Source organism: Lissotriton helveticus, chromosome 7, assembly GCF_964261635.1.
Source record: "Lissotriton helveticus chromosome 7, aLisHel1.1, whole genome shotgun sequence".
Lineage (NCBI taxonomy): Eukaryota > Metazoa > Chordata > Amphibia > Caudata > Salamandridae > Lissotriton > Lissotriton helveticus.
In genome coordinates, this window is record NC_136068.1 from 1,480,633,883 (window position 1) to 1,480,658,824 (window position 24,942).

General features: G+C 45.9%; 1 protein-coding gene across 1 annotated transcript in view; it reads right to left on the minus strand.

The window, feature by feature from the left end:
* Positions 1-24,942, minus strand: part of MPV17L (MPV17 mitochondrial inner membrane protein like) — a 221,526-nt gene that overhangs the window by 104,130 nt on the left and 92,454 nt on the right. Inside the window, exon 2 of the mRNA XM_078654901.1 lies at positions 2,246-3,822. Coding sequence (XP_078511027.1) covers positions 2,246-2,552 — 307 coding nt within the window. The 5' untranslated portion in view covers positions 2,553-3,822. The remainder of the gene's footprint in view (positions 1-2,245; positions 3,823-24,942) is intronic.

Consider the following 24,942-nt stretch of genomic DNA (forward strand, 5'->3'; position numbering starts at 1 on the left):
TCACTGGACCAGGCAGGAAAGTACCGCGGGCCAAAGGGAGCATTGCGCAGGGTAGGACGGACAGAACAGCGAGGATGATGATCAGTAGAGAGTGGCAATGGAAGCACTACGCAGAGGTCTATCGAAGGAGGGCACTGAACAATGCATGACATTACAGAGGGACAGAGGTAGGAGGAGGAGGTAATCTCACTGGTTGCACAGATTAAGAGTGGAAGTCCCTATGATAGCATTCCTGCCCGCATCCTGCCTAAGCTGGTGGAAGTTCTTGGACCAGAAATCCAGAACTTGATTAATCTTTCCCTCTGTACAGGGCAGGTTCCTATGGACTGGAAGAGGGCGCTAGTAAGGCCACTGAGGAAGAATACCACCATCCCCTGGACGGAGTTGGCGAATTTAAGGCCCATCTCTCTTCTCCCCTTTTTGGGGAAGATTATAGAGAAATATGTAAATCGCCACCTATCTAGCTACATTGAGCTAGTAGGCGGTCTGGATCCTTCTCAGTCGGGATTTAGACCAAGACACAGCACCGAGACCACCTTGCTGTCAGTCGCAGACGATCTACGCATGTTCCAGGATAAAGGTCATTCTGTTATCCTGGTTCTGCTGGATCTGTCTGCGGCGTTTGACACCGTGTCATATGACATCATGACAGCCAGGCTAGTTAACATCGGCCTGGAAGGCAAGGCGTTGTCATGGCTGAGGAGTTTCCTGACAGGTCGTACCCAAAGGGTCACCCTGGGCGATTATCGGTCAGAGGAGTTGGAGATCTCTAAGGGGGTGCCACAGGGCTCTTATTTGAGCCCTACTCTGTTTAATATCTATGTGGCCCCCCTAGCTAACATCATGAGATCGTATGGATTTATTCCAGTGTCATATGCAGATGACACCCAACTCCTCTTTCCTTTTAAAACCCTTACGGTGGAGGTCAGGAACTCCTTTGCCCAGGGGATGAAGGCGGTGGCAAACTGGATGGCATCAAACCTCCTGCAGTGTAATGTTGCAAAAACGGAGGTGATGCTGTTCGGTGAGGCCAAACTTCTGTGGACCCCAGACTGGTGGCCTCAAGATCTTGGCCCGGCCCCAGAACCCAAGCAGGTAGTGAAAAACCTTGGCGTCCGACTTGATCAGGAGCTCTCATTAAAACATCATAGCAATCAAGTGGTGGGCTCCTGCTTTCATATCATCGGGATGCTACGGAAGGTTTTCCCTTTACTACCTGACTCTACTAGGAGAACCTTGGCGCAGGCCCTAGTATTGAGTCGCTTGGACTACTGTAATGGGCTGTTGTTGTCAACAAATGAAGCGGTAATCTCTAGACTCCAGGTAGTCCAGAATACTGCGGCCCGTCTGGTCCTGAATAAGCCCTCTCGCACCCCCTCTAAACCCCTTTTGGAGAAGTTGCATTGGTTACCCATCAAACAGAGGGTGAAGTTTAAGATCTGCTGTACAATGCATAAGTGTCTACAGGGAAATGGTCCAGCATACCTGATCAATAAATTCTCCTGGTATACACCGACACGCTCTTTGAGATCCAGTGAGCAGGCATTGTTACAGATTCCAAAATTTAGCAAAGCGAGACAAGGGGGAAGATCTCTTACGGTTGCTGGTCCAACTTTGTGGAACAGCCTTCCACTGTATTTGAGACAGTGCAAGGACCACCTTCCTTTTAGGAAGCAATTAAAGACATTCCTTTTTCAAAATTGACTTATGTTTATGGTTAGGGTCCGCTAGTTGCTTTTTGGCTGCCAAAGGCGCGGAGATACTCCTTCGGGAAGTGATCCTAACGCGGTACAAACACGCAAAATAAATAAATAAATAAACAGGGAAGGGCTGAACAGGGTGGGGTACAACTGGACAACATGAACGAATGGATGAGGTCAGAGTGGGAAGCATGATAGAAGAGTAGAGAGGAGGAAGGCAGGGCAACAACTAACTGTACTTAGGGGCTGATCTAACAGTTAGGGAGCAGTAAGACTCTGGGGTGGCTGGGATTGGGATGTCGAGAGGAAGCAGCAATGCACTGTGAGTGGACGTTAATTTATAAGGACAGTGTCAAAGTTATCCTCAATCTATTAAATGGACTAGGAATCGACTGGTGTTGCAAAGAAGCAGAGAAATGCATAAAATAAAACCAGCAGTGACATAAAAATCCTTCTCCTTCAGGATTTAGTTGCCACCGCTGGATTGACATAGGGGAGAGTGGACTTCAGCCCTCAACTGTCAGGGAACATCTTTCAGGACCTACCTGTGTAGAATGCGCTGATCGTCACAGGTGCTGCCATTAGCTGGTCACAAGCTACCTTGCGGATAACATTCAGTGGGCTGGAGCCTGGGAATACCCTCTCGATGGCACGCAGCCAGAAGAAGTTGAAGTTGGCGTGAAAGCAGAACCCTACCAGTCCCACCTTTGCGGTCTGCCGGAAGTCGATGACCTCCCCAGGTCCCTTGCTGAGCTTTTGCTGCACCACATCCGCTGAGGCAAAGAGGGAGCCATAGATAGTCACGTTGGTCAGCCATGGATGCCTTTTGGTGAAGTGCACTAGTGTAAGCATGGCAGCTACAAACTGAAAGCTGGGGTTTGAGCTCTAAATGGCTGATGGGCAGCAGACTTCAAGACTGCCAGTGTTTTCTTCTTACTTTAAATTGTAAACTTCAGGAAAAAAAGTACATTTCAAGGAGGAAAGAGGTAGATGAATTGTTCTTTACAAAGATGCACAGAAGAAAATGTTCCACTATTATGCCTATGCAGTAGGCGGTTTGCGGTGCCCCAACCACCAGGAAACTAAAAAAGAAGAAATGGGTTTGCAGCACATCGGTTAATGTCAATATACATCAAAGTCCTTCAGAGGCAGCAGTGCACAATTAAAAGGTGTGTTGCATTTGGCAGCACCAAAGTGCAAAATAAAGGGTGTGAAGAGGATTCTGTAGTGCAGAATTATTCAATTACTTGCTTCCAGGCACTGCTTCTACTTCATAACTGGAGGTTAAAGGGGGTGGAAAGAATGACGCAAAGACTAAGCATGCTTAGGAGCAGTATGGACCACAGTTACGAAACGTATTACAATGTTTTGTCCCAGACACCAGGTCGCAAGAAAAAGAACCGTGCTCCAGGATAAGGCTCTCCTTCAAAGTGGAGTGTAGAGAGTGGTGAAAGTCAGAAAAGGTCAAATCCAGCGCCAGGTCTAGTGGACGATTCATCGACTGTTGAGCCGGGAGACTTCAAGTGTGTCTTCCCCGTTTCACCAGATGCTGTGATCCTTTCTCAGTTTGCCTTTATTCGTTTATCTGCCAAAATTAGGAGTGCTTTAAAGTAGCACTGTATAAAAATTGGAATGTTGGAGGCAGAGGCGATCTCCTCAGGTTACATCACTCCACGGTTACCCTTCAAGCTGGAAGAGTGTGGAGTTAGCAACAAATCACGAGCCTACAATGAACCGAAAGGGACCAGTTTAGAGGATTTCTGGATGAGTTCTTTGGTGCAGCGCAACTAAAAACAGAAAATCTTTGTGTGTCTATGTAAGAGATGACCATTTGGCGGACAAGTTTTGGGGAAAAGAAACACAATAGCTTCAGAGTGCTTCCGCGTAGACACACAGACACAATGGCGGAACAGTGGTAAGAAGAGTGTTATATCGATGGTCACAGGTTGAAAATTCTTCTAAGCAAGAAAAGGAGAGCTCTGCTCATGTCTCCAGGCACTGGGAATTCAGATGCAGAATACTTCCAAAGATGGTGGATGGGCAGTAGAAACTTCTTGTTTGAGGATGGTCTCCGGAAGCTTCATCAACAGACTCTGTGTCGAGGCAGGACAATGATTGATCCCTAAACAAAAACAAAACACAAAGGAAAGACACTTGAGTCCTTAGAAGTTGGGTCAGTTCTACACATTGATACAAACAGTCTGTTTTTAAACGCGGACACTTCAGAGAAGGACGGGCCTGATAAGAAATATGGACATCTGCAGGTTGGTAGTGTTCAGTTGTATCAACACTTCAGACTTCCACGGATAACAAATGTGTATCATCCCACTGAAGTGGGCTAGTAACCAGTATGATTAAAGTGCAAAACAAAATTCAATTTCTCTTGTAGGCTCTGTGTTAAAAATAATGGGTAAAAAAATAAAAGGCCTTTTCTTAAGGTGCAGAAGGCATTCATATACAGAAAGTTGATTGTGCTGGTTCACAAAGCTACATCAAGCGAGCAAAGGCAGAAATACAATAACATGTATCATGAGGAAAATTTATGGGTGCAGGAGCTTCGGCCCTAAATTTAATATCAGGAACAAAGGGGCAGTAACCTGTAGTATGCCCAACCTCATTTCTTAAATTTTACACAAAAAAATCTTTACTTTTAATTGTCCAAGGTTTTGAAGGTTGGTGTAGGTCTTCAAATCTTAGCTTTGTAAGAGTAAACCCTATACAATACTTTGTACTTTGGACATTCTTTGCGATAGTAATAGATGCATAAGTCTCTCAACTTACCCCAGGAGACTCAATGCGCAAGGTACTTTATCAAAGACCAGCCTTCTATATCTCAGGAACAATATCTCTTCAGAGGACATTCAGCTTGCCTTAACCACACAGGATTATCACTAAGGTAATAATCTTCAAATGCCCGGCAAAAGCAGCACTGATTTTTGATTTGCATCCTCCTCAAAATGAAGGAACCTGCAATAAGGGATGGAAGGCAGGATCTCATAAGCAACAACTAGGTAAAGACCTACACAACTCCATAACGAGATTAGAGGACCAGGAAGATCAAAAATGTGCCCATAGAAACCACAAAATGAAATCCGTCTATCTAGAGGCGATGACATCTTCAGAGCTCTGCAACATCAAAGTTCTGCAGGCTAGATTGATATCTAAGGCAGACCTCACAATAGTGACAAATACTGAGTCTGGTTTGGCCTTACCACTGAGTTATCTGTGCAGGCCAAGGACAGGGGGAGGAGGCACTTGAGCCAGTTGTGAGCCTTACAACGTCTTTCTGAAAGGCTCCAATTAAAATACCAGAGGGTCAGGTCCTGTAGACACAAAGGAGCCATTACACTTTAGGAGAAATTATAGGATTCTTTAGTGGTGAAAGAGTCCACAGTAATTCGGTGCCCACGGCCAAGATTCTTGTGTCAGAGCAGACCTCTGGGCGACATGGCTGGGCACCTTGAGCCGAGAGCCTAGGGTCCACGGTCCCTCATAAGAGATCACCATGTGGTCTGAAGGATCATAAGAGTGCATCAGATTGCTGACGTCACAAATAGAATTTTTCTTTGGAGTCACAGCATCAGGCTGACTAACCCCCACTGGAATCTTCTGGTTATCAAGAAGGGCTGCTGGATCCTCAAGTGGAAGAACTACCTCTTGGAGTCTCAGTGGAAATGGTAAGCATTCCTTTGTGCAGAGAAAGAATGCGTATTAACGCTGGCTGGCTAGAGAAAGTAAGTCAAGCACCATGATACCTTTGGCCATGTGACGGATCTTAGCTCGAGGGTTTGACTGCATGGGAGTAAAGTACTTTCATGGATACAGCCTTTTTCAGTGATAACCAAATAAAGTGCAAATGAGATCCTAGTACTACTGTCCTCGGTTATGTTATATATATTTGTAGAGTGCAACATTTGTACTAAGGTACTTGGCACTCAAGAAGAGACTGTTTAAAGCTAAATTTACAGATTGAACTGAGCTCTTTGCTGAACTAAAATCGAAAGACTGACAGCATTTAGACAGAGATTTGACATTTTAGTATCAGCAATAGAGAAGGGTTTATCACCATACTAGACTGTCCCTGCAGCAGCATTCTGAACGAAATGAAGACGAGTCATAGGCTGACTGGGTGCTATTAAATAAACAGAAGTCCTATAATCCAATCTTGATTGAACCAAGACAATTAGCACAGAATTGTGGGGATGCTTCTCAATAAATGTAAGCCTCCCCAGTGCTTTAACCCATTAAGGTATCTATGAAATGGCTTGCAACTGCCGAATGCTCTAATGGAATGTCCACTTTTCTACATGAACAGTATGTTGCATAGAGTGTTGTGCACTGTTGTGTGCAGTGGTGACAACAGGGCCATGCTGTAGCTGTCTGCAGCCAGACTCCGAAAAGGAAGGGAAGAAAGGAAGCAAAATTTGAAAGGATAAGGCATAAATAACTCAAATAAAGAAGGGAGGTTATAAAGCTGAGCAGAAGTGGGAATCTAGGGTATGGATGGCAGAAGGAAGGGAGACACAGAGGAAGGAAGACAACGGCGGGGGGAGGAGGAAAGGAATGACGAGAGGAAGGGAGGGAGAAAGACAAAGGAAGCGGAAGGACAAAGAGTAAGTGAGAAAAGAAGGAATGTAGGAGGGGGAGTCAGAAGTAAGGAGGGGAGAAAGGAAGGAACAAAGGAAGTAGAGAAGGAAGGGGAGAAAGAAAGCAAAGACGAAAGGAAGGTTTGAAGGGAGGAAAGAGGGCAGGAAGGAGGGCGAGGAAAGGGGGTGGGCAGAGGAGGGAGAAAAAAGGAAGAAGGGGAGGAAGGAAAGAGGGAGGGAAAAGAGAGAAGAGAAGGAAAGTAAGGATTGAAGTGAACCATCCTTAGCGTCATCTATGTCCTGTAGTATTCTGTGTAATGTATCTATGCCCTCTTCTATCCCTTGCATCCGCTGTACCCTCCTACATTATGTGCTTCATCTGTGCTCCCCACCATTCCCTCACATAGTACCCCTCAGCACCATGCTGCAACCTGTTCTCTCAATTATACAATGCTCCATGTATGCTTTCTTACATCCGTTGTTTCCTCCATGTCCTTTGTTTCCTCTGAGCCCTCCGCCATGCTGTGCTTCATCTAGGCCCTACTGTATCTCTTGCATCCTTTGTGCTATCCATGGGGTCTTCTCTGTTCTCCCTTTTCCCTTGTTTCCTCTGTGCCCTCCAGCAGCCTGTACTGGTACTATGTCCTCCTGCATCCTCTGCTTGCTCCACGCCTTGCAGCATGTTATGATTCATTTGTGCTTTCCTGCTTTTCCTCTCAACTCTCATGTGTTCCATACCTCCTCTGTGCCCTCCAGCACCTGGTGCTTCCAGTACGCTCTCCAGTACCCTGCACCTCCTCTATCCATTCTGAATTCCAATGCACTTTCCAGTATCCTGCCCTCCTTTATGTGCTTCCTACATGCTCTCTAAACTCTCCAGTATCCTGTGCTTCCCATGTGCTGTCCTCTACCACTGGCTTCCACTGTGCCCTCTGCATCCTTCGCTTTCCCTATGCTCTCCTGTATCCTTGACTTCCACTGTGCCCTCTGCATCCTTCGCTTTCCTTATGCTCTCCTGTATCCTTGACTTCCACTGTGCCCTCTGCATCCTTCGCTTTCCCTATGCTCTCCTGTATCCTTGACTTCCACTGTGCCCTCTGCATCCTTCGCTTTCCCTATGCTCTCCTGTATCCTTGACTTCCACTGTGCCCTCTGCATCCTTCGCTTTCCTTATGCTCTCCTGTATCCTTGACTTCCACTGTGTCCTCTGCATCCTTTGCCTTCACCATGCTCCGCTGTATCCAATGTTCTATGCCTTACTGTCCTGCATTCTCTGCTTGCTTCATTGTCTCGCCGCATGCTTACACTCCTGTGTGTCCTCCAGCATTCTGTCCTTCCTCTAAGCTCTCCTTATCCCTTACTTCCTCTGTGCTCTCCGTTGCCCTGCTTCCTTTATTCGTTACTGCATCCTTTGCTTCCTCCTTGTCCTATCTAGTTATTTGCTTCTTTGTGCTCTCCTGCATGCCCGGATTCTTTCTTCCTGGCTTCCTCCAGCACTGGGTTCAGCGGAAGAGACCTAAACGTATTGATGGACCGTTACAAACGCAATCACGACTACATGCCTAAGATGCTATAGGTCGTCCTTTTCTTCCTTTCTCTCTCTTCCCCCTTCTCCACATCCCCTCCCTCATTCGAAGTACAACAGACTTGTGCAAACCTTCACAACGTTGAACTTCCCTTTAGGGTGCTTTTGTGTCTTCCACAGGTGAAGCCCTCGACCCCCACCATTTTTGGTGGCAGACTTGATATGGTTTCTGCCTCAGTTATCACTTCGTATTCGCTGGTTAAGTTTGATATCAAACAGAAAGGAGAGGAGAGCACTCGCTGTTATATGTGGTCAAAACCAGACACGAGCCCATGGGTGCTCCTTACAGCAAACAGCCTCCATGTACAGCGACGACGGACATGGTGATCATGGGATCTTGCTCTGCTCAAGGTCCTCCTGGGTCCTTAAGCGCAAAAAGAACTGAGCTTCCATGCGGCTTCTGCTTGCCACTCTTGCTGTTACATCATGCAACAAGAATGTGGTGCAGGAGTGACACAACTCAAAAATTAGATTTATGAAGCCTGAAAGGCCACCTTGCATGCCCGAGTGGCTTCATAAATCTTGAGTAAAGTAGCGCAGTGCAAATCCCTGCGTTGCCTTACTCTGCGCCAGAGTGGCATTCCATGGGTGTTGCATGGGTGTTGCCATGCAACATCAAGGATTTTGATGCATTCCCAGATTTACCAGAAGTGGTAGACCTGGCAATGCACCAAAAACCCAAGCCTCCTTGGGTGAGGCGTAGCAAAGAGGAATAGGTTTATTTCTCCTAGTTTTTGGAAAATGCCTGAGGGGATTGCTTTTGTGCATGAAGTTGCACCTTTATGCATTAAAACAGTCCACCTTACAAATGCAGGCAACCTTGTACCATGACGCAAGGGTGCCTGTGTTGGCGCTAGGCAGACAAAATGGCACCAGTGAAGGGGAAAAGGCAGGAATGGACCGTATTCTTTTAAATATGGCGCATACCTGCCCTTTCCCTGTCATGCAGTGTAGCGCACTGTGTGATAATCTCATAAATATGATCCAGAGGGTTAATCTTTGATGTAAAATAGGAGAACAAGGTAACCATACTGGCTGGATTGTACAATCTGAAACTAGAGACCTGGACTCAATCCAGACTTCTGTGTTTTGCCCAAAGTAGGTCATTGTAGGCAACTGCTTTACATCATCAAGCTTCCTTTTTCTGTCTTGTCTAGGCAGCGCTGGTGCTGTCTCTTCAAAACATGCTGTATCTACAATATGGGCTTCAAGCAACGCCCATCTTTGTAATTGGTTCCTCTTCCTGTACTGTAAATTCTGACTTTTGTTTGGTGCAATAGCTTACTAGTCCCTCCTTTTGAAATTTTGTAACATCCCATAAGGACAGGCCTTGTTACATATGCTCTTTCTCTTCATGTTATTTACTATACTGTGGAAAAGTAAAATTTGCCATGTTCTGTGTCCCTACGCCTCATCCATCATATGTTATGTGTGCATGACCAATATGCATATGTTATTCCCCATGTCCGATTTAAGACGCAATTACAGTTGTGTCCACCTCTAGTATGTCATTTCCCAGTCCTCGTGAATACTACGAATATCCGGCCTATGTAAAGTTACGTTGCCACGTTTCCCAGTGTGCACGTTATTTCATTATAAAGTCCCCGTTTCTAGGCCTCAAAAGGCCCGGACCCTAGATTCAGCTCCTGTCTCCGGGAGCCTCGCTAAGGAGCGATACAGCCCCCACCTGTATCCTCGACCTTTCACTTACTTCCTGCCTCGCAGTGCCCGGTGCAGCCCGGCTCTGCCTCTGAGTCTGCCAAAAGTATGTTATAGTTCCAGCTATCAGTTCAGTCCTCCTTTTCTGCATTCCTAAGCTACTGAACTGCATCAATAGTTTCCGTCATTGTCTAGCCTATTCGGCTCCATGTTAGAGAAATACTGTATAAATGGTCATTTAATATTCTTCATCACGCACCACATGTAGAATAATGCATGGTCCAGTCTTAGAGTCAAGTTAGCCTTTCCCCTTATGACTTCTAGTTTATATCAACATGTTCCCTAAAACATCAGATACCAGATAGGGTTTAGGTACATGTCGCTCCGACCCTCCAGACTTTAGTCTCTACTCCTAGCACAGAGTTCATAGCCCCCAGCTTCTCCTAGTGATACGTCATTGCCAGTTTACGCGCACCATTAGGTTAGAGGTCCCGGCTCCTTAGGTAGCCCCCTCCAAAGTTTCCGCCCATTCATGACATATTCTGTTACGTTTGCATCACATGTCTATGTATACTCCCAGTTACACCTCTTTTTACTGTTATCTTTCGCGACTGCTACGCGTCACGCCTTCTGTTCCACCCACTGCTACGCCTACTGCAATGTAATGCTATGTGTTTGCGCTATGTATATAAGTTCATGTATTGTTATTAAAAGTCAGCGCGCTCATTCCTGACCCAGCCCCGGCAGCTGCCGGGCCCTGTTACCCCCGTTCTATGCAGGTTGTCCTGATCCTGTCCTTATGCTGTAATAAACCTGCAGAAACTCCTACTACCTCGAATCTTGACTCTTATTTATTGAGCTACCTGCAATGATATATGCCTAGTCAAAAATAGGGTATTATTTATTTATTTACCACATAATGGCGCCCGAACAGGGACTTGCCCTTTCCCCACGCGTCGGTGAAGCCACGCCGACCCCCTGACCCTCTGCAGTCGTGACGGAACTCTTCTGCGCAGTGGCAGATATTTCTGCTCAAGTATCCCTCAGGCCCACGGAGGAGACGGAGGAGGCGGTCCAGCATCCAAACGAGACGGTGGAGGAACGCGGCGAGTCCCGACCAGAGCCCAAGCCGAGAGTCCAAGGTCCGAGGTATCCGGAGGCCCACCCGTAACTGAAGTCCGAAGTCCGTCGTTGTAGCAGTCCAGTCCTGTCCGAGGCCTTCCGTTCCGTGCTGCCCGGTAAGTACCATTGCTGGGGTAGTATCTAGACAGGGTCAGTCTAAATTGACTCCTGGTCCGTGGGTTGGTGGTGCCCAGACTCACAAACGAAGTGTTCACCTCGGTGGATACGGGTCTTGATGCGTCCCTTTATGGGACCGGTATGTTCCGTACTGTTACAGCAGTGCATCCAGTAATTCTAGTCTGTTCCGTTCTCGAGACATTCTGTTCTGTTCTGTTCTCAGTATTCCAGGTAATATTCTGTTCGAACTGTTATTTACAATGTTCTTCATGTATTTTAATGTTGTGGTATGAGTGCGACGTGATTTCGTGTTTTTATTGTGTATTGTATTGTGTCCAGATTATAGTCCAGTCATGCCGCTCTTTTCCAAGTTACGTCAGTTAAAAACTAGAAAGGGTTTATTAGAAGAAGCAGTTCCTGTCCCACCTAGGGACAGTCCAGGTCATTTTATGTATCAGAAGCATGGCATAAGCGCCATATTGTATCTAGATTTATGGGTAGAGTATACCAAACAGTTAGAAGAAAAGTATAGATGGCCCGTATCGGGTACATGGGATGCCGAATGTATCATGCGAGTAGAAGAAGCATTATGGAAAAAGAAAGCCAGACAGTCACAGAAAGATGCCATCGAGTTATGGCGTAAGGAAGCTCATAGAAGAACGGAAAAGGAAGCCAGAAAGTCAGAGTTAAGTAGAGAATCCCAAGAACGAGCCCAAGAGAGAGAATTAATCGAGATAGGTGAACAAGTCAAAATCGAACAGTCAGACAGACAGAGGCATGCCCTCATTAAGGGTATGTATCCTCTTCTTGCCGAAGGTTTGCCAAAAGCGACCCCAGAGGCATCCAGTAATTTCCCGCCACCATTAGTTCCGACCAAGCTACGTCACAAACCGACCGCAGCTGATATTTTTATTTCGTCCTATTTGGACGACACAGTCCCCGAATATGCAAATCCTGTCCGCGCTCCGCCTATCCCTGTAAATCAGGCACTTCCCGCTCCTCCAGACACCGGAGTACCTGTTACGGTACCCCCGGTCCAGCCCGCCATACAAGTCCAGCCTACAGTTCCATTTCCTACCCTGCCAGGACGAAGAATGTCAGTCGACGATTCTAGTCTAGGGGCCGCAGGAGGAGGTCTTCCTCAAACCCCGCCGCCACACAAGCGTTTATCAGCACTCGAATTACATGCTCAAGCATCACAGCGTACTCCTAAAAGTAATAAGTCTGTCACAGAAATCAGACAAGCCCTTGGCGAATGTGTCTATGACGCAGTTCCAGGCGAGTATAATATGGTTTTATATTCCGTACGCGTAAGGAGGGTGACCGAGTATCTAGTCACCTTACCGAATATGAAAGAAGATCTAGACAGAATATATCGTTTCATCCGTACAGGGGATGATCCAGAAAGTATTGGCGAGATTATGTCTCAAAGGAAAGCCGAGATCCAGCTCATGATATTAAAGTTCCTGATCAATTGTCTAATAAGAGAACAAGATTACCCGTCTAAAGATCCCGCCGAGATGAAAATCCTGACAAGGTGGAGTGATAATATAGCCGAGGGTAAGCACAAGACCATTAGTGCTATGGAGAGTATGTACAAGAAAATCCGTAAAGAAATAATAAAGATACACGAACAGCGTAAAGCAGCACAAGTAAGCGAGAAAGAAAGTATCTCTGATCCTGAAGAGGAAGAGAACGAGAATCCCGCCAGAATAGCGTATGTAGGAAAATCCAGATTTCCAGATCGCCATTTACGCCTAGAACCCAAGTCTATTTTTCATCATTCAGCGCCAGAACAAGGTTCTCTAGAACAAGTATTCCAAGCTACCGATCACATTCTGAAATCACGAGTCGGTTACAGTGAGTTAAGTACCATGCATGAACAAGAACTAGCCCGATCAGCAGTCCGATGGATTACTGATTCTACCACTTTTCCAGACGAAATAGTGGCACAAATGTTTCTGAAATTGCCCCCAGCCGAGCAGCGACTGGTGGGTATGTATATGATCCAGTATCTTATTACTTTGTATGAGGGTCAGCACTCTGACCCAGGCCCGTTGCACGATATCCTGAACGAGTTACTCCAGTATAGATGGAGAGGTCTAGGTACCGATTTAATTAGTGTCATTCTAGAACAGCGTCACAAGTATAGAACGTTTCTGAATCCGCATTTTGTTCACGTTTCACCTCCAGAAAGTAAACCGTTTTACATAGACAGACAGAATCCGTTACGAGAAGTCCACCCAGTCAAAGGGACGGGTGGCGAAATGGAACGAGTGTTTGTATACACTCCAATTACAAAGATGGAACTTCTTGAAATGAAGAAATTAATTCCCTGTCATGACAAAGATCCAGCAGGGTTCCATAGAGAATTAAAAGACATGCTCCGTATGGGAGAATACACTTACCCAGATATCATTAAAATGTTAAAGGTCCTGTTACCCGCAGGGGTATATGAAAAGTTAAAAGAAAAAGAATGGGAGGTGGGAGAGAAAAAGATCGATTGGGCAGTCCTGGAAGCAGAAGACAAGGCACGAGTACCAGGTACCGGTCTTGGAGATAAATGTAAAGAATTACCAGAGTTATTGATTCAAGTTTTACCCAGATTATTGACAACTAGAAAAGAAGACTGGGATGCAATCTCAGCCTGTAAACAGAAACAAGATGAAGATATTAGTGATTTTTATTCTAGATTTGAAAAATGTTTCAGTATCAACAGTGGTCTCAAGACAAGTAGTGAGTCATACCCTCACCTTTTCGTTACCAAATTAGTCGAGAATTCAAGTCCACAAATTAAGAACCGAGTTTTGAAAGTCGAAAGCACCTGGCAAGCAAATACTCCGTCCCAGATGCTCCAGATGCTCCAGTATCACCAGAATAGAATCAGAGAAGAGCAAGAACACGAAAGAAAACGTATGAAAGACACGAAAATGAAAGTACTAGTTGCACAATCTGTTCCTCAAGACAGTCAGAAGAGGGGTCCGAATCAAGCCAGTCATCCTGCAGCTCCCGTTAAAGGGAACTGCAATTATTGTAAACAACCAGGTCATTTTATAAACGAGTGTGCAGTTCTGAAACACAACATAGCTACTGGTAAGACTAAAGAAAGACCACGTCCGCCTAGACAAGAACAAGTTTCACAGATTTCTCAGCCACAGAATGCACCACAGACAGTTACAGCTTCGCAGCCTATCGCTGCAACACAGCACGTTACATCGCAGATGTACCAGTATGCACAGTCTGAGTATCCAGAGTACCAGCAATATTCATGAAACAGCCTAGAGAGGGAGGTAGGCTTGCCTCTCATCGAGATACCTGTAGATCAAGAAGGTCCCTATGTTCATAGTCAAGTATTAGGGAAAGACAGAAAGTTTTTGATCGATACAGGGGCAAGTAGGACCACAATTAGTCACGCCGAAGTTCCAGGGGCTCCGCTCTCAGGCTCAAGAAATGTTTCCCTTGGATTTTCAGGAAAACCAATAGTAAACGAGATATCTAAGCCAGTCACTCTAGAAGTAGGTCCATTGTCCCGTACTACTGATCTGTTACTTACTAAGTCATGTCCAGAAAATCTGTTAGGCATTAAGACACTGAAAGAATTAGGTGCAGTTATTTGCTGTTCCCCAGAGGGAATACGTCTGTTCCTACGTGACTTTAAGGGTCACTATGTATTACGAGATTTTGATTCCAGACTGTCTAAAGTTCCGCAGCATTTATGGGCGCAAGGTCCAACTGATGTAGGTTACATGCAAATCACACCCCATCGTGTGACTCTCAAACCAGGTGTAGTGTTACCCCGAATCAGACAGTACAGATTGCCACCTGAGGCTGTAGCAGCCTTATCCAAAATTATTGACGAGCTCATGGCTCAAGGAGTAGTTGTAGAAACTGACTCCAATGTATGCAATTCTCCGATCATTCCAGTCATGAAACGTACTGATCCGAATGCACCCCCAGTATATCGTTTAGTGATTGATTTACGAGAGCTTAACAAATGTATTATTCCACAGTACCCAGTTGTCCCAGATATTTCTTCCCTGTTAACTGCTATTGATTCCGAAGCCATGTTTTTCACTGTCATAGACCTTAAGAATGCATTTTTTAGTGTTCCAATTCATCCAGACAGCCAGTTTCTTTTCGGATTTTGTTTAAATGGAAGGAGCTATATGTTTACACGCGCTCCTCAAGGGTTCACAGAAAGTCCTAGTATTTACAGTCAAGCACTCAAGAGACAACTAGACAATATTCACATGCCAACTGACACTGCCCTGCTCCAGTATGTCGACGATCTACTGATCACAGCCCGTTCTGAACGTGACTGCGAACGAGCGTCACTTACAGTTCTGTATTTCCTTGCCGAGATGGGGCACAAGGTGTCCCCTTCGAAGCTTCAATTCTGTGTCCAGCAAGTGGTCTACTTAGGACACTTACTGTCCAAGAGGGGTAGGCAGTTGACACCCGACCGTATCCAGTTAATAGCGAGTCTTCCCCAGCCCAGAACCCAGAAGGAGGTACGTGCTTTTATCGGCCTTACTTCTTATTGTAGACAATGGATTCCACAGTATGCATTTCTAGCCAAGCCACTGATACAGTTAACGACACAGGAGGCAGCCGTATCGACTGGCCTCCCTTGGACATCTGACCATACACTTAGTTTCAACGAGTTAAAGAAAGCTTTATGCCAAGCTCCAGTTCTAGCTACACCGAACTACAGTAAGCCTTTTACACTTTTCGTTACTGAACGCGAAGGTACAGCATTATCTGTTCTTACACAAGATCAAGCAGGTCAATACAAGCCCTGGGCTTATTTTTCGAGCACACTAGATCCAGTCGCCCAGGCGTTGCCTGCGTGCCTCAAGTCAGTTGCAGCCACAGCACTAGCTATCAGACAAAGTGATTCCATAGTTTTAGGACACTCCCTGACAGTACAAGTTCCACATTCCGTAGAAGTTCTTTTAAACCGAACACAGACTCAGCACTTGACAATTGCACGTTTAACAGGTTATGAATTGACACTGTTTCAGCCACACATAGAAATAAGACGCTGCAACGTTCTGAATCCTGCTACACTGTTACCATCAGTTAATTCAAATCCAGACACACATGACTGTGTGGAAGTAGTTAACATTACGACTAAGCCAAGACAAGATCTGACAGACATTCCGTTACCAGATCCCGACCTGACACTTTATGTGGATGGTTCATGTATGAGAACTAGTACAGGAGAACTAGTCGCCGCGTATGCAGTGACTACTGACACTGAAGTTATTGAAACACACCATATTGATACCCTGTCCGCTCAAGCAGCAGAGCTAGTTGCTCTGACACAAGCCTGTATACATGCCAAGAACCTGAAAGTTAATGTTTACACAGATTCACGTTACGCATTCGGAGTTGTACACGACTTCGGAGTACTCTGGCAGGAGAGAGGTTTCATGACTTCTCATGGAACCAAGATTCAGCATGGTCTCCTTATTCAAGCCCTGTTAGATGCCATACATTTACCGACATCCATTGCCATCATGAAATGCAAAGCACATACGAAAGTTACTGACATTATTTCCCAAGGTAATGATCTAGCAGATCGCACAGCCAAGCTTACAGCACAGACTCCAGACATTCCAGTTAACATAATACATACTCCAGATCCGATTACATGCATGACAGTTAAGGACCCTACACAAGATGTCATAGATATCCAGTTACATGCTACTCCCGATGAAATCAAGAAATGGTCTGAACAAGGAGGGGTCCAGACAGATCAAGGATGGTTAACGAAGGGTAGAGCCACATGGTTTCTCCCCGACTCTATGGTTCAAGTCATTATCAATACCGCACATAGTCCAGCACATTTAGGAGAAAAAGCTATGTTAGACAGTATCCAGAACATTTGGTTCAACAAGCATTTACGAGCTGCAGCCAAGCAGAAAGTCCGTACCTGTATGATATGTTGTCAGTTTAATCCAGGTAAAAGTGTCCCGGTGGAACAAGGTGGTTTCCAGCCCCCTGACCACCCTTTTGAGGTCCTCCAGATGGATTATATTCAGATGGAGCGATGTCGAGGTTTCAAGTATGTCCTTGTAGTTGTATGCGCTTTGTCCAGGTGGACAGAAGCATATCCAGTTCCAGATTACACAGCCGCGACCACTGCCAACCAGTTGGTTCGTGTATTCTTCCCTAGATATGGACTCCCTAGAGTCGTATATTCTGATAACGGTCAGCCATTCTCCTCAGAGTTAATGAAGCACGTTTCCCTGTTGTTAGGGTACCAGTGGAAGTTCCATTGTGTACGCCATCCAGAAGCAGCCGGTCTAGTCGAGAGACATAATCAGACCCTGAAAATCCGTATTGCCAAAGTTTGTAAAGAAAAAGGTGTGGACTGGTTAGTAGCTCTGCCAGTCGCTTTGTTTTATATGCGCATGGTCGCACATTCCAGATCAGGTCTGTCCCCGTATGAGGTCGTATTCGGCCGCCCCCCTAACATGTGGGGTACTCCTAGACCCCGAAGTATTACCGATGTTTCATGTAATATGCTGACAGATTACCTAGCTTCCTTGATGTCTGCCCTCAACTCATGTCGTTCACAGGTTGCCGCCGCATTTCCAGATAATACCGAGGTGGCACCGCACGAGATCGTTCCAGGCTCCTTGGTGATGATCAGAAATTTTGACAGATCAAGTCCGCTGGAACCACGTTGGAAGGAGCCACGTCAGGTCCTCTTGACCACCCGTACTGCCGTCAAGTTGGAAGGCAGGAAGGGGTGGGTCCATCTTTCTCATGTAAAACTTTTCAATGGATTGAAACCCGTCTCTAAGAACATTTCCAAGGATTCCCAAGATTTCAAAGACTGCCAAGACATTGTTCTAAAGGACTGTCCCGCAAAAGACATTACTACAACCCCTCCCCTGTTAGAGAAAACTCCGCAGCAGGAGTATAAGTTAAAGCTCAGGTCTAGTAAAATAAGTCAGTCAGTTTGATTGTATAAGTCCTCCCCTAGGTGAAACGGTTAGACTGTTTCTGACATGTATAAAATAGACCCCCATAGTGAGAGAGTCAGTCAAAGTTCAACTCAATGTATCGTTTTTCTAAGTTTCATATTATTCATCAGCATTATGATTTCCTGCACCAGTTACGCATTTTTTCTGTATTTTCCAGTTCCACATGTAAATATGTCTGCTAATGCTACAGTAGAGCACACGTTTAGTGATCTGCCTCCTCACGAATATTCATACCGTCTCGCTATGCGCAACAACTCATTTATCCGCATGTTACATTATTCACACCAGACCAGCAATGCCACTAATTGTTGGGTGTGTGGTCGACTCCCCCCTTTCCAGACACCGAAGGGAGTTCTGCCACTCTTTCCTTATCCATTTTCACATAATGGTTCATGTGGAGCATGGTCCACATTAACGTCATCCTCAACAGATATGTCTTTTCTTAACAGCACATGTTTTCCAGACAAGCAAGGTTCTCCCCACAGAACAGGTTTAGATCTAGAAAATGAAGTATATAATTTAGGTAATTATTCGTCGAATTTCATGGTCCTGAATGTTCAGTCTGACACTACTCCAGACTTACCTGCTATTTCAGTACTACCAGTCAAAGGCGAATTATGTGTCCGTAGTTATGGTTCCGTACATGTAGGACATAGTGATTGTACTACTGTTATCAAGTATAGTGACAGTGGGAAATCTGTTTTCAAAGCTTCACGTCATTCTTATTTTATTTGTGGTCAAACCGCATATGTCCGTCTGCCCCTCGATTGGGAGGGAACCTGTTACATTGCCTTCCTACTGCCACCTGTTTTCCTAGCTCCATCTGATTATCACAGAAACACACATCTAGTACACATTAGACATAGAAGGGAGTCCCCAATTGTCGATTATACTGAAACTACTCTAGAACAGTATACAGATTTCAATAAAGGTTTCTTCTTCTTTGTAGGACCTGTCCAGAATAGTAAACTGATCCGTAGGTTAACAAGAACCCTTGAAGCAGTAGTAAATGAGACTGCCTCTGCTCTAGGTAACTTAACCGAAGAGCAATCTGCTATGAGATTTGTCGTTTTACAGAATCGTCTCGTCTTTGACGTCATACTGGCCGATAGGGGCGGGGCCTGTAGAGTCATCGGATCTAGTTGCTGCATTTTTATTCCAAATAACGCGCCGTCTGTTTATTCAGCTATAACCAGACTCCATAATATTGCCCATCTGTTACACCAAGATCCAGGCACCTGGACATGGTCCGGTTGGTTCTGGAATATAATTTCCGCATGGGGATGGAAAGTCCTGTCCTTTCTAGGTATTGCAGTAGCGATCATATTCAGCTGCTGCCTCTGTATACAATGTGGCCCTGCGATTTGCAGCATGTGTGCTACCTCTTGTATTCCTAGTCCCAAGCCCCGTTCTAAATCTCGTTCCAAGACAATTCGAGACGAGCAAATGATACTGTATGAAATGATAGACGGTATCATGAAAATTGATGTTTCCTGATGGAAACGTAGTGACAAGGAGGGAATGTGGAAAAGTAAAATTTGCCATGTTCTGTGTCCCTACGCCTCATCCATCATATGTTATGTGTGCATGACCAATATGCATATGTTATTCCCCATGTCCGATTTAAGACGCAATTACAGTTGTGTCCACCTCTAGTATGTCATTTCCCAGTCCTCGTGAATACTACGAATATCCGGCCTATGTAAAGTTACGTTGCCACGTTTCCCAGTGTGCACGTTATTTCATTATAAAGTCCCCGTTTCTAGGCCTCAAAAGGGCCCGGACCCTAGATTCAGCTCCTGTCTCCGGGAGCCTCGCTAAGGAGCGATACAGCCCCCACCTGTATCCTCGACCTTTCACTTACTTCCTGCCTCGCAGTGCCCGGTGCAGCCCGGCTCTGCCTCTGAGTCTGCCAAAAGTATGTTATAGTTCCAGCTATCAGTTCAGTCCTCCTTTTCTGCATTCCTAAGCTACTGAACTGCATCAATAGTTTCCGTCATTGTCTAGCCTATTCGGCTCCATGTTAGAGAAATACTGTATAAATGGTCATTTAATATTCTTCATCACGCACCACATGTAGAATAATGCATGGTCCAGTCTTAGAGTCAAGTTAGCCTTTCCCCTTATGACTTCTAGTTTATATCAACATGTTCCCTAAAACATCAGATACCAGATAGGGTTTAGGTACATGTCGCTCCGACCCTCCAGACTTTAGTCTCTACTCCTAGCACAGAGTTCATAGCCCCCAGCTTCTCCTAGTGATACGTCATTGCCAGTTTACGCGCACCATTAGGTTAGAGGTCCCGGCTCCTTAGGTAGCCCCCTCCAAAGTTTCCGCCCATTCATGACATATTCTGTTACGTTTGCATCACATGTCTATGTATACTCCCAGTTACACCTCTTTTTACTGTTATCTTTCGCGACTGCTACGCGTCACGCCTTCTGTTCCACCCACTGCTACGCCTACTGCAATGTAATGCTATGTGTTTGCGCTATGTATATAAGTTCATGTATTGTTATTAAAAGTCAGCGCGCTCATTCCTGACCCAGCCCCGGCAGCTGCCGGGCCCTGTTACCCCCGTTCTATGCAGGTTGTCCTGATCCTGTCCTTATGCTGTAATAAACCTGCAGAAACTCCTACTACCTCGAATCTTGACTCTTATTTATTGAGCTACCTGCAATGATATATGCCTAGTCAAAAATAGGGTATTATTTATTTATTTACCACAATACTTTCGGAGGACTCTTTTTTTTGGTAACTTTTCACGGCTGGGTTGTTAACAATGGACTTCCCACTCTGTACACACTCTCACACCAAGGGGGGATCAACAGACGCCACGCAGCGAAAACATCATGTGACCCCGGCCTCCCTGCAACACGCACACACCTCCGATCTTGGCGCCTTAACACAGGCATTTCTTACTTTCCCTCATGTGCTGTTGCTCAAGTCTCTCACCCCGCCTGCAAAGCAGGCTCCTTCAGTGGTGCAAGACCTGGCATCTTTGACATGTTTTTCTCCGGTCTTTTTTGCTTCTGACCTGTTTTTGACTGTGTGATGCATTTATTTTTTGCTGGTTTTAGAACTCTGCAAAAAGAACAATTAATGGACAGAATGCAGAACAATGTCAGACATTCACCCAAGTACAGAGATCTGGGCCTAAATCCATAATATTTTTGCTCCTTATAATATCTGAGTGTGAACCCAGCCATATGCAAATCAGTTTTGACCCCACGCCCAACGGGAGGTAAATCAGTCTTGACCCTACACCCAATGGGAGCAGTCCAGCCCCAACTGCCAGGCCAGGTCCTCCTTGGACTGGACACAAGCATCCTAGGACCGGTTTGAGGGTTTCACCCCTCATCAGCCAGGATAACTTGACTCCAGTGGCATGAAGAGCACAGGACCCACGTCAGGGCATACCTATACCAGTAGGGGTGACAAATGCAAAAAGAACAATTGATGGACAGAATACAGAACAATGTCATACATTCACCCCAGTACAGAGATCTGGGCATAAATCCATCATTTTTTGCTCCCCATACCATTCCAGTTTGAACACAGCCACATGCAAATCAGTCTTGACCCTGCACCCAAAGGGAGCAGTCCAGCCCAAACTGCCAGGCCAGGTTCTCCCTGGACTGGAAACAAGCATCCTAGGACTCTGGGCACTTTACCATTGCTGATCAGTGCTAAAGTGCAAGTGATTCCTGTGTAAATTATGACTGTAATTGGTTATCCATGACTGGCATATTTGATTTACTGGTCAGTCCCTGGTAAAGTGCACTTCGTGTACCCAGGGCCTGTAATACAAATGCTACTAGTGAGCCTGCAGCACTGATTGTGCCACCCATATGAGTGGTACTGCATCCATGCCTCAGGCCTGCCACTGCAGTGTATGTGAGAGAAGTTTTAAACTGCCATGTCGACCTGGCAAGTGCACCCACTTGCCAGACCCAAACCTTCCCTTTTACTGAATGTAAGGCACCCCTAAGGTAGGCCCAAGTTAGCCCTACGGGCAGGGTGTAATGTATGTGAAAGGTAGGACATTTACTGGTGTGTTTTACATGTCCTAATATGTACTGCAAATTTCGTTTTTCACTATTGCAAGGACTATCTCTCTCCCATAGGTTATAATTGCAGCTGCCTTGTGACATATTACAAGGGTAACTTCCAATTGGGAAGAGATAGAGATTTGGAGTTTGGGCTTCCTGAACTCACAATTGAAAAATAAATGTTTCTGTGAAGTTGGTGTTTAAATTGTGTGTTTGAAAATCACACTTTTAGAAAGTAGGCATTTTCTTCCATTACCATTGTTGTGTCTCTGCCTACCTGTGGATTCCATGTCTGGTTTAAACCGACAGTTGGGTTATTTGAGCATTCAATCTAGACAGTCTGTGCATTCACTCTAGGATGTGCCTGTCCTCACACAAAGCTGTCTCCAGCCCCTGGAGTGTGTTTGGAGCTAGGGCAGGGTTCTGTGCACTACAAAGACTTTCCTTTGACGTTTGTCTACTTCAAAGACAGAGACTGGTATAAGTACTGGAGCTGTGACACCATAACTTCAGAACACTTCTGGACTAAGAGGAGATTCTGCCAAGAAGAAGAGCTTGTGAAGCTGTAGGAGGGGAACTACCACTCTGCTTGTTGCTGTGTTGTGCTGGCTTACTGCTTGCTGCTTATGTCTTGGGCATGGAAAGAACTGGACTTTGCATTCTGTATCCTGCTTGCCAAGGTTATCCAAGGGCTTGTGTGTGCTTGCCTCCTGTTAAGAGATCTCAGGCCCATCAGGCCCAGAACTCCTCTGCTGGGAGTTCTGGCCTGCCAAGTGGTGCCATTGCAGTTGTGGGCTCTTGGAGGTGGTTTTACTGCAATGAAGCCTGAAAATCCACGCATCGTCCTTCAGCGCCTGTTTTCCCGTCGGCGCTACGCCATGCGGTTGAAAAACCAACACACTGCTGCGGTGCAGCCGAAGAATCAATGCAGCACCTGTCGTGCGGCTGAAAGATCACTGCAGCCAGAGTCCTGAGCACCGTGTCTCCGACGTCCAAGACACCCGCTCCGCGATCTGTGCACCAACTTCTGCATTGATGCTGCCCAGCAGTAAGGAACCGAGGCCGCGTGTCTGGATTTCGACTCATCACCTTCCCTGACATTAAGGAACCAACACATCTTCTCCCCTGGCAGTAAGGAACGGACATATCACCTTCCCTGGTAGTAAGGAACCAACGCATTGCTTTGCTTTTCCAGTGCTTCACTTCCCCTGCTTTCATCTTTGATTTTGATACATCCCAGGTACTTTGTTATAAAAGTGACGCATCCATAGTTTCTTATGGACTGAACGATTTTGATCCTTTTAGAAGTGATAGCTTTGCTAATTTATGATGGATTTTTGTCATTTTGGTCTTGTTTTACTTAGATAAAGATTTGTTGTTTTCTAAGCTGGTGTGGTGTCATTTTATAGTGTTTTCACTGTTGTCGGTGTGCATTTGTACAAATTCTTTACACATTGCCTCTGAGATAAGCCGAACTGCTCGTGACAAGATACCAAGAGGATGATCAAGGGTTATCTTGGGTGTGTAACTCCCTCACCCTGACTAGTCTAAGGGTCCCTTCTTAGACAGGGTGCAAGCCATTGCCAACTAGAGACACCCATTTCTAACAAGCAGAAGAATGTGAATCTCAGACCCGGCGAGCCATCGGTGTTAAAACATGCTGCAGCCACCGGCGCTGCTCAGGTGCTTCCCCCCACCCGCAAGCAGGCTCCTGCAGCAGCAGCAAGTACAACGCATCGGCGCTGCAGAGTCCTTGGTTGCTGAGGGAGCTGCAGCCACCGCTGCTGCTCAGGCGTCTTTCCTCGACCACAAGCAGGCTCATCCAGCGGCAGCATGGACAGCACTTTGACGCTGCAGAGGCCGTGATCGCCCAGGCAGCTGCAGCCACGGCAGCTGCTCAGGCACCTCCCCCCCCCCCCACCCCTCTGCAAGCAGACTCTTCCAGCAGCAGCAAGGACCACGCATCGGCGCTGCAGAGGCCGTGTTTGCCACGAAACTGGGGTTCTAAGGGCTGCGTCAAATCCATCAAAAGGTATTTGTGCAGTTTACCCGAGCACCAGTTATGTTACACAAGCATACATTCATTTGATGGGCACCAGGAGATTATGTTATTTTCTCAATCACAGGATGTTGAGCTGACCACAAGACTCAAACCTATTTCTCCTGCTACAAAGTGGACAGATCTGTCCCTAACACCACATTCCATCCCGTTATTCTCCCCAATATGCCCTTATACTTTCGCTTTTGTAACACCCCGTTCACACCTTGTACACCTTGACGACTCCAACAATCCTGCTGCCAATAGACTTCGCTCAGACCTTGAAGCCTTACAACTCTCCCAGCTGGTGGGCACCACCACTCATGAAAAAGGGCATATTCTGCATCCTATTTTCTCTAATGACCCTAAAGTACAGTTGCTCAGCCCGGTCCCAGTTCTTTGGTCTGATCATTACTTCGTCCCTTTTTTGTACGCCAAATCACTCATTCAAACATCGTCGATTGGTGACATGAACTCAGGCAGGAAATGGCCCTGGGTCGCTCCAGAAAGATGGATCAAGTTCCTAAAATCTACTACACTATCCCCAACAGATGACCCTAACGAGGCCCATACGCGTTGGGCGGACTGGATTAATTATTCAGTGGTGAAATGCTTTCAGAAACCTCAAATGAAAGCCCAATGTAAGCCCAGAAGAGCCGACTGGTTTAACATTCAGCTAGTCTCTCAAAAAAAGAAATGTAAGAAACTAGAAAAGAATTGAAGACAGACCTATGCCCCAGACTGAGGTCTGCAAAAGTTCCATCTGACAATATCATGATGATATCAAGGTAGCTGAGGCTAAATATTATGAAGAAAGCATTGATATGGCCTCCAAATCCCCCAAAGAGCTATTCAAAATCGTGAAGTCACTCACCACGATTGAGTAGGGCATCCCCAAGTATCAATCTACTAAGGAGAGATGCAATGAGTTAGCTACTTTCTTCAAAAACAAAGTGGAAAACATATATAACTCATTGCACATGAGCCTCATGGGTGGCTCCGAAGTGGAGCAGGACACCTCTGGCAGAACAGGCCAGCTCTCCAGCCTAGACCAACCTGGCCCGTCAACAGCCCCAGTACTAGA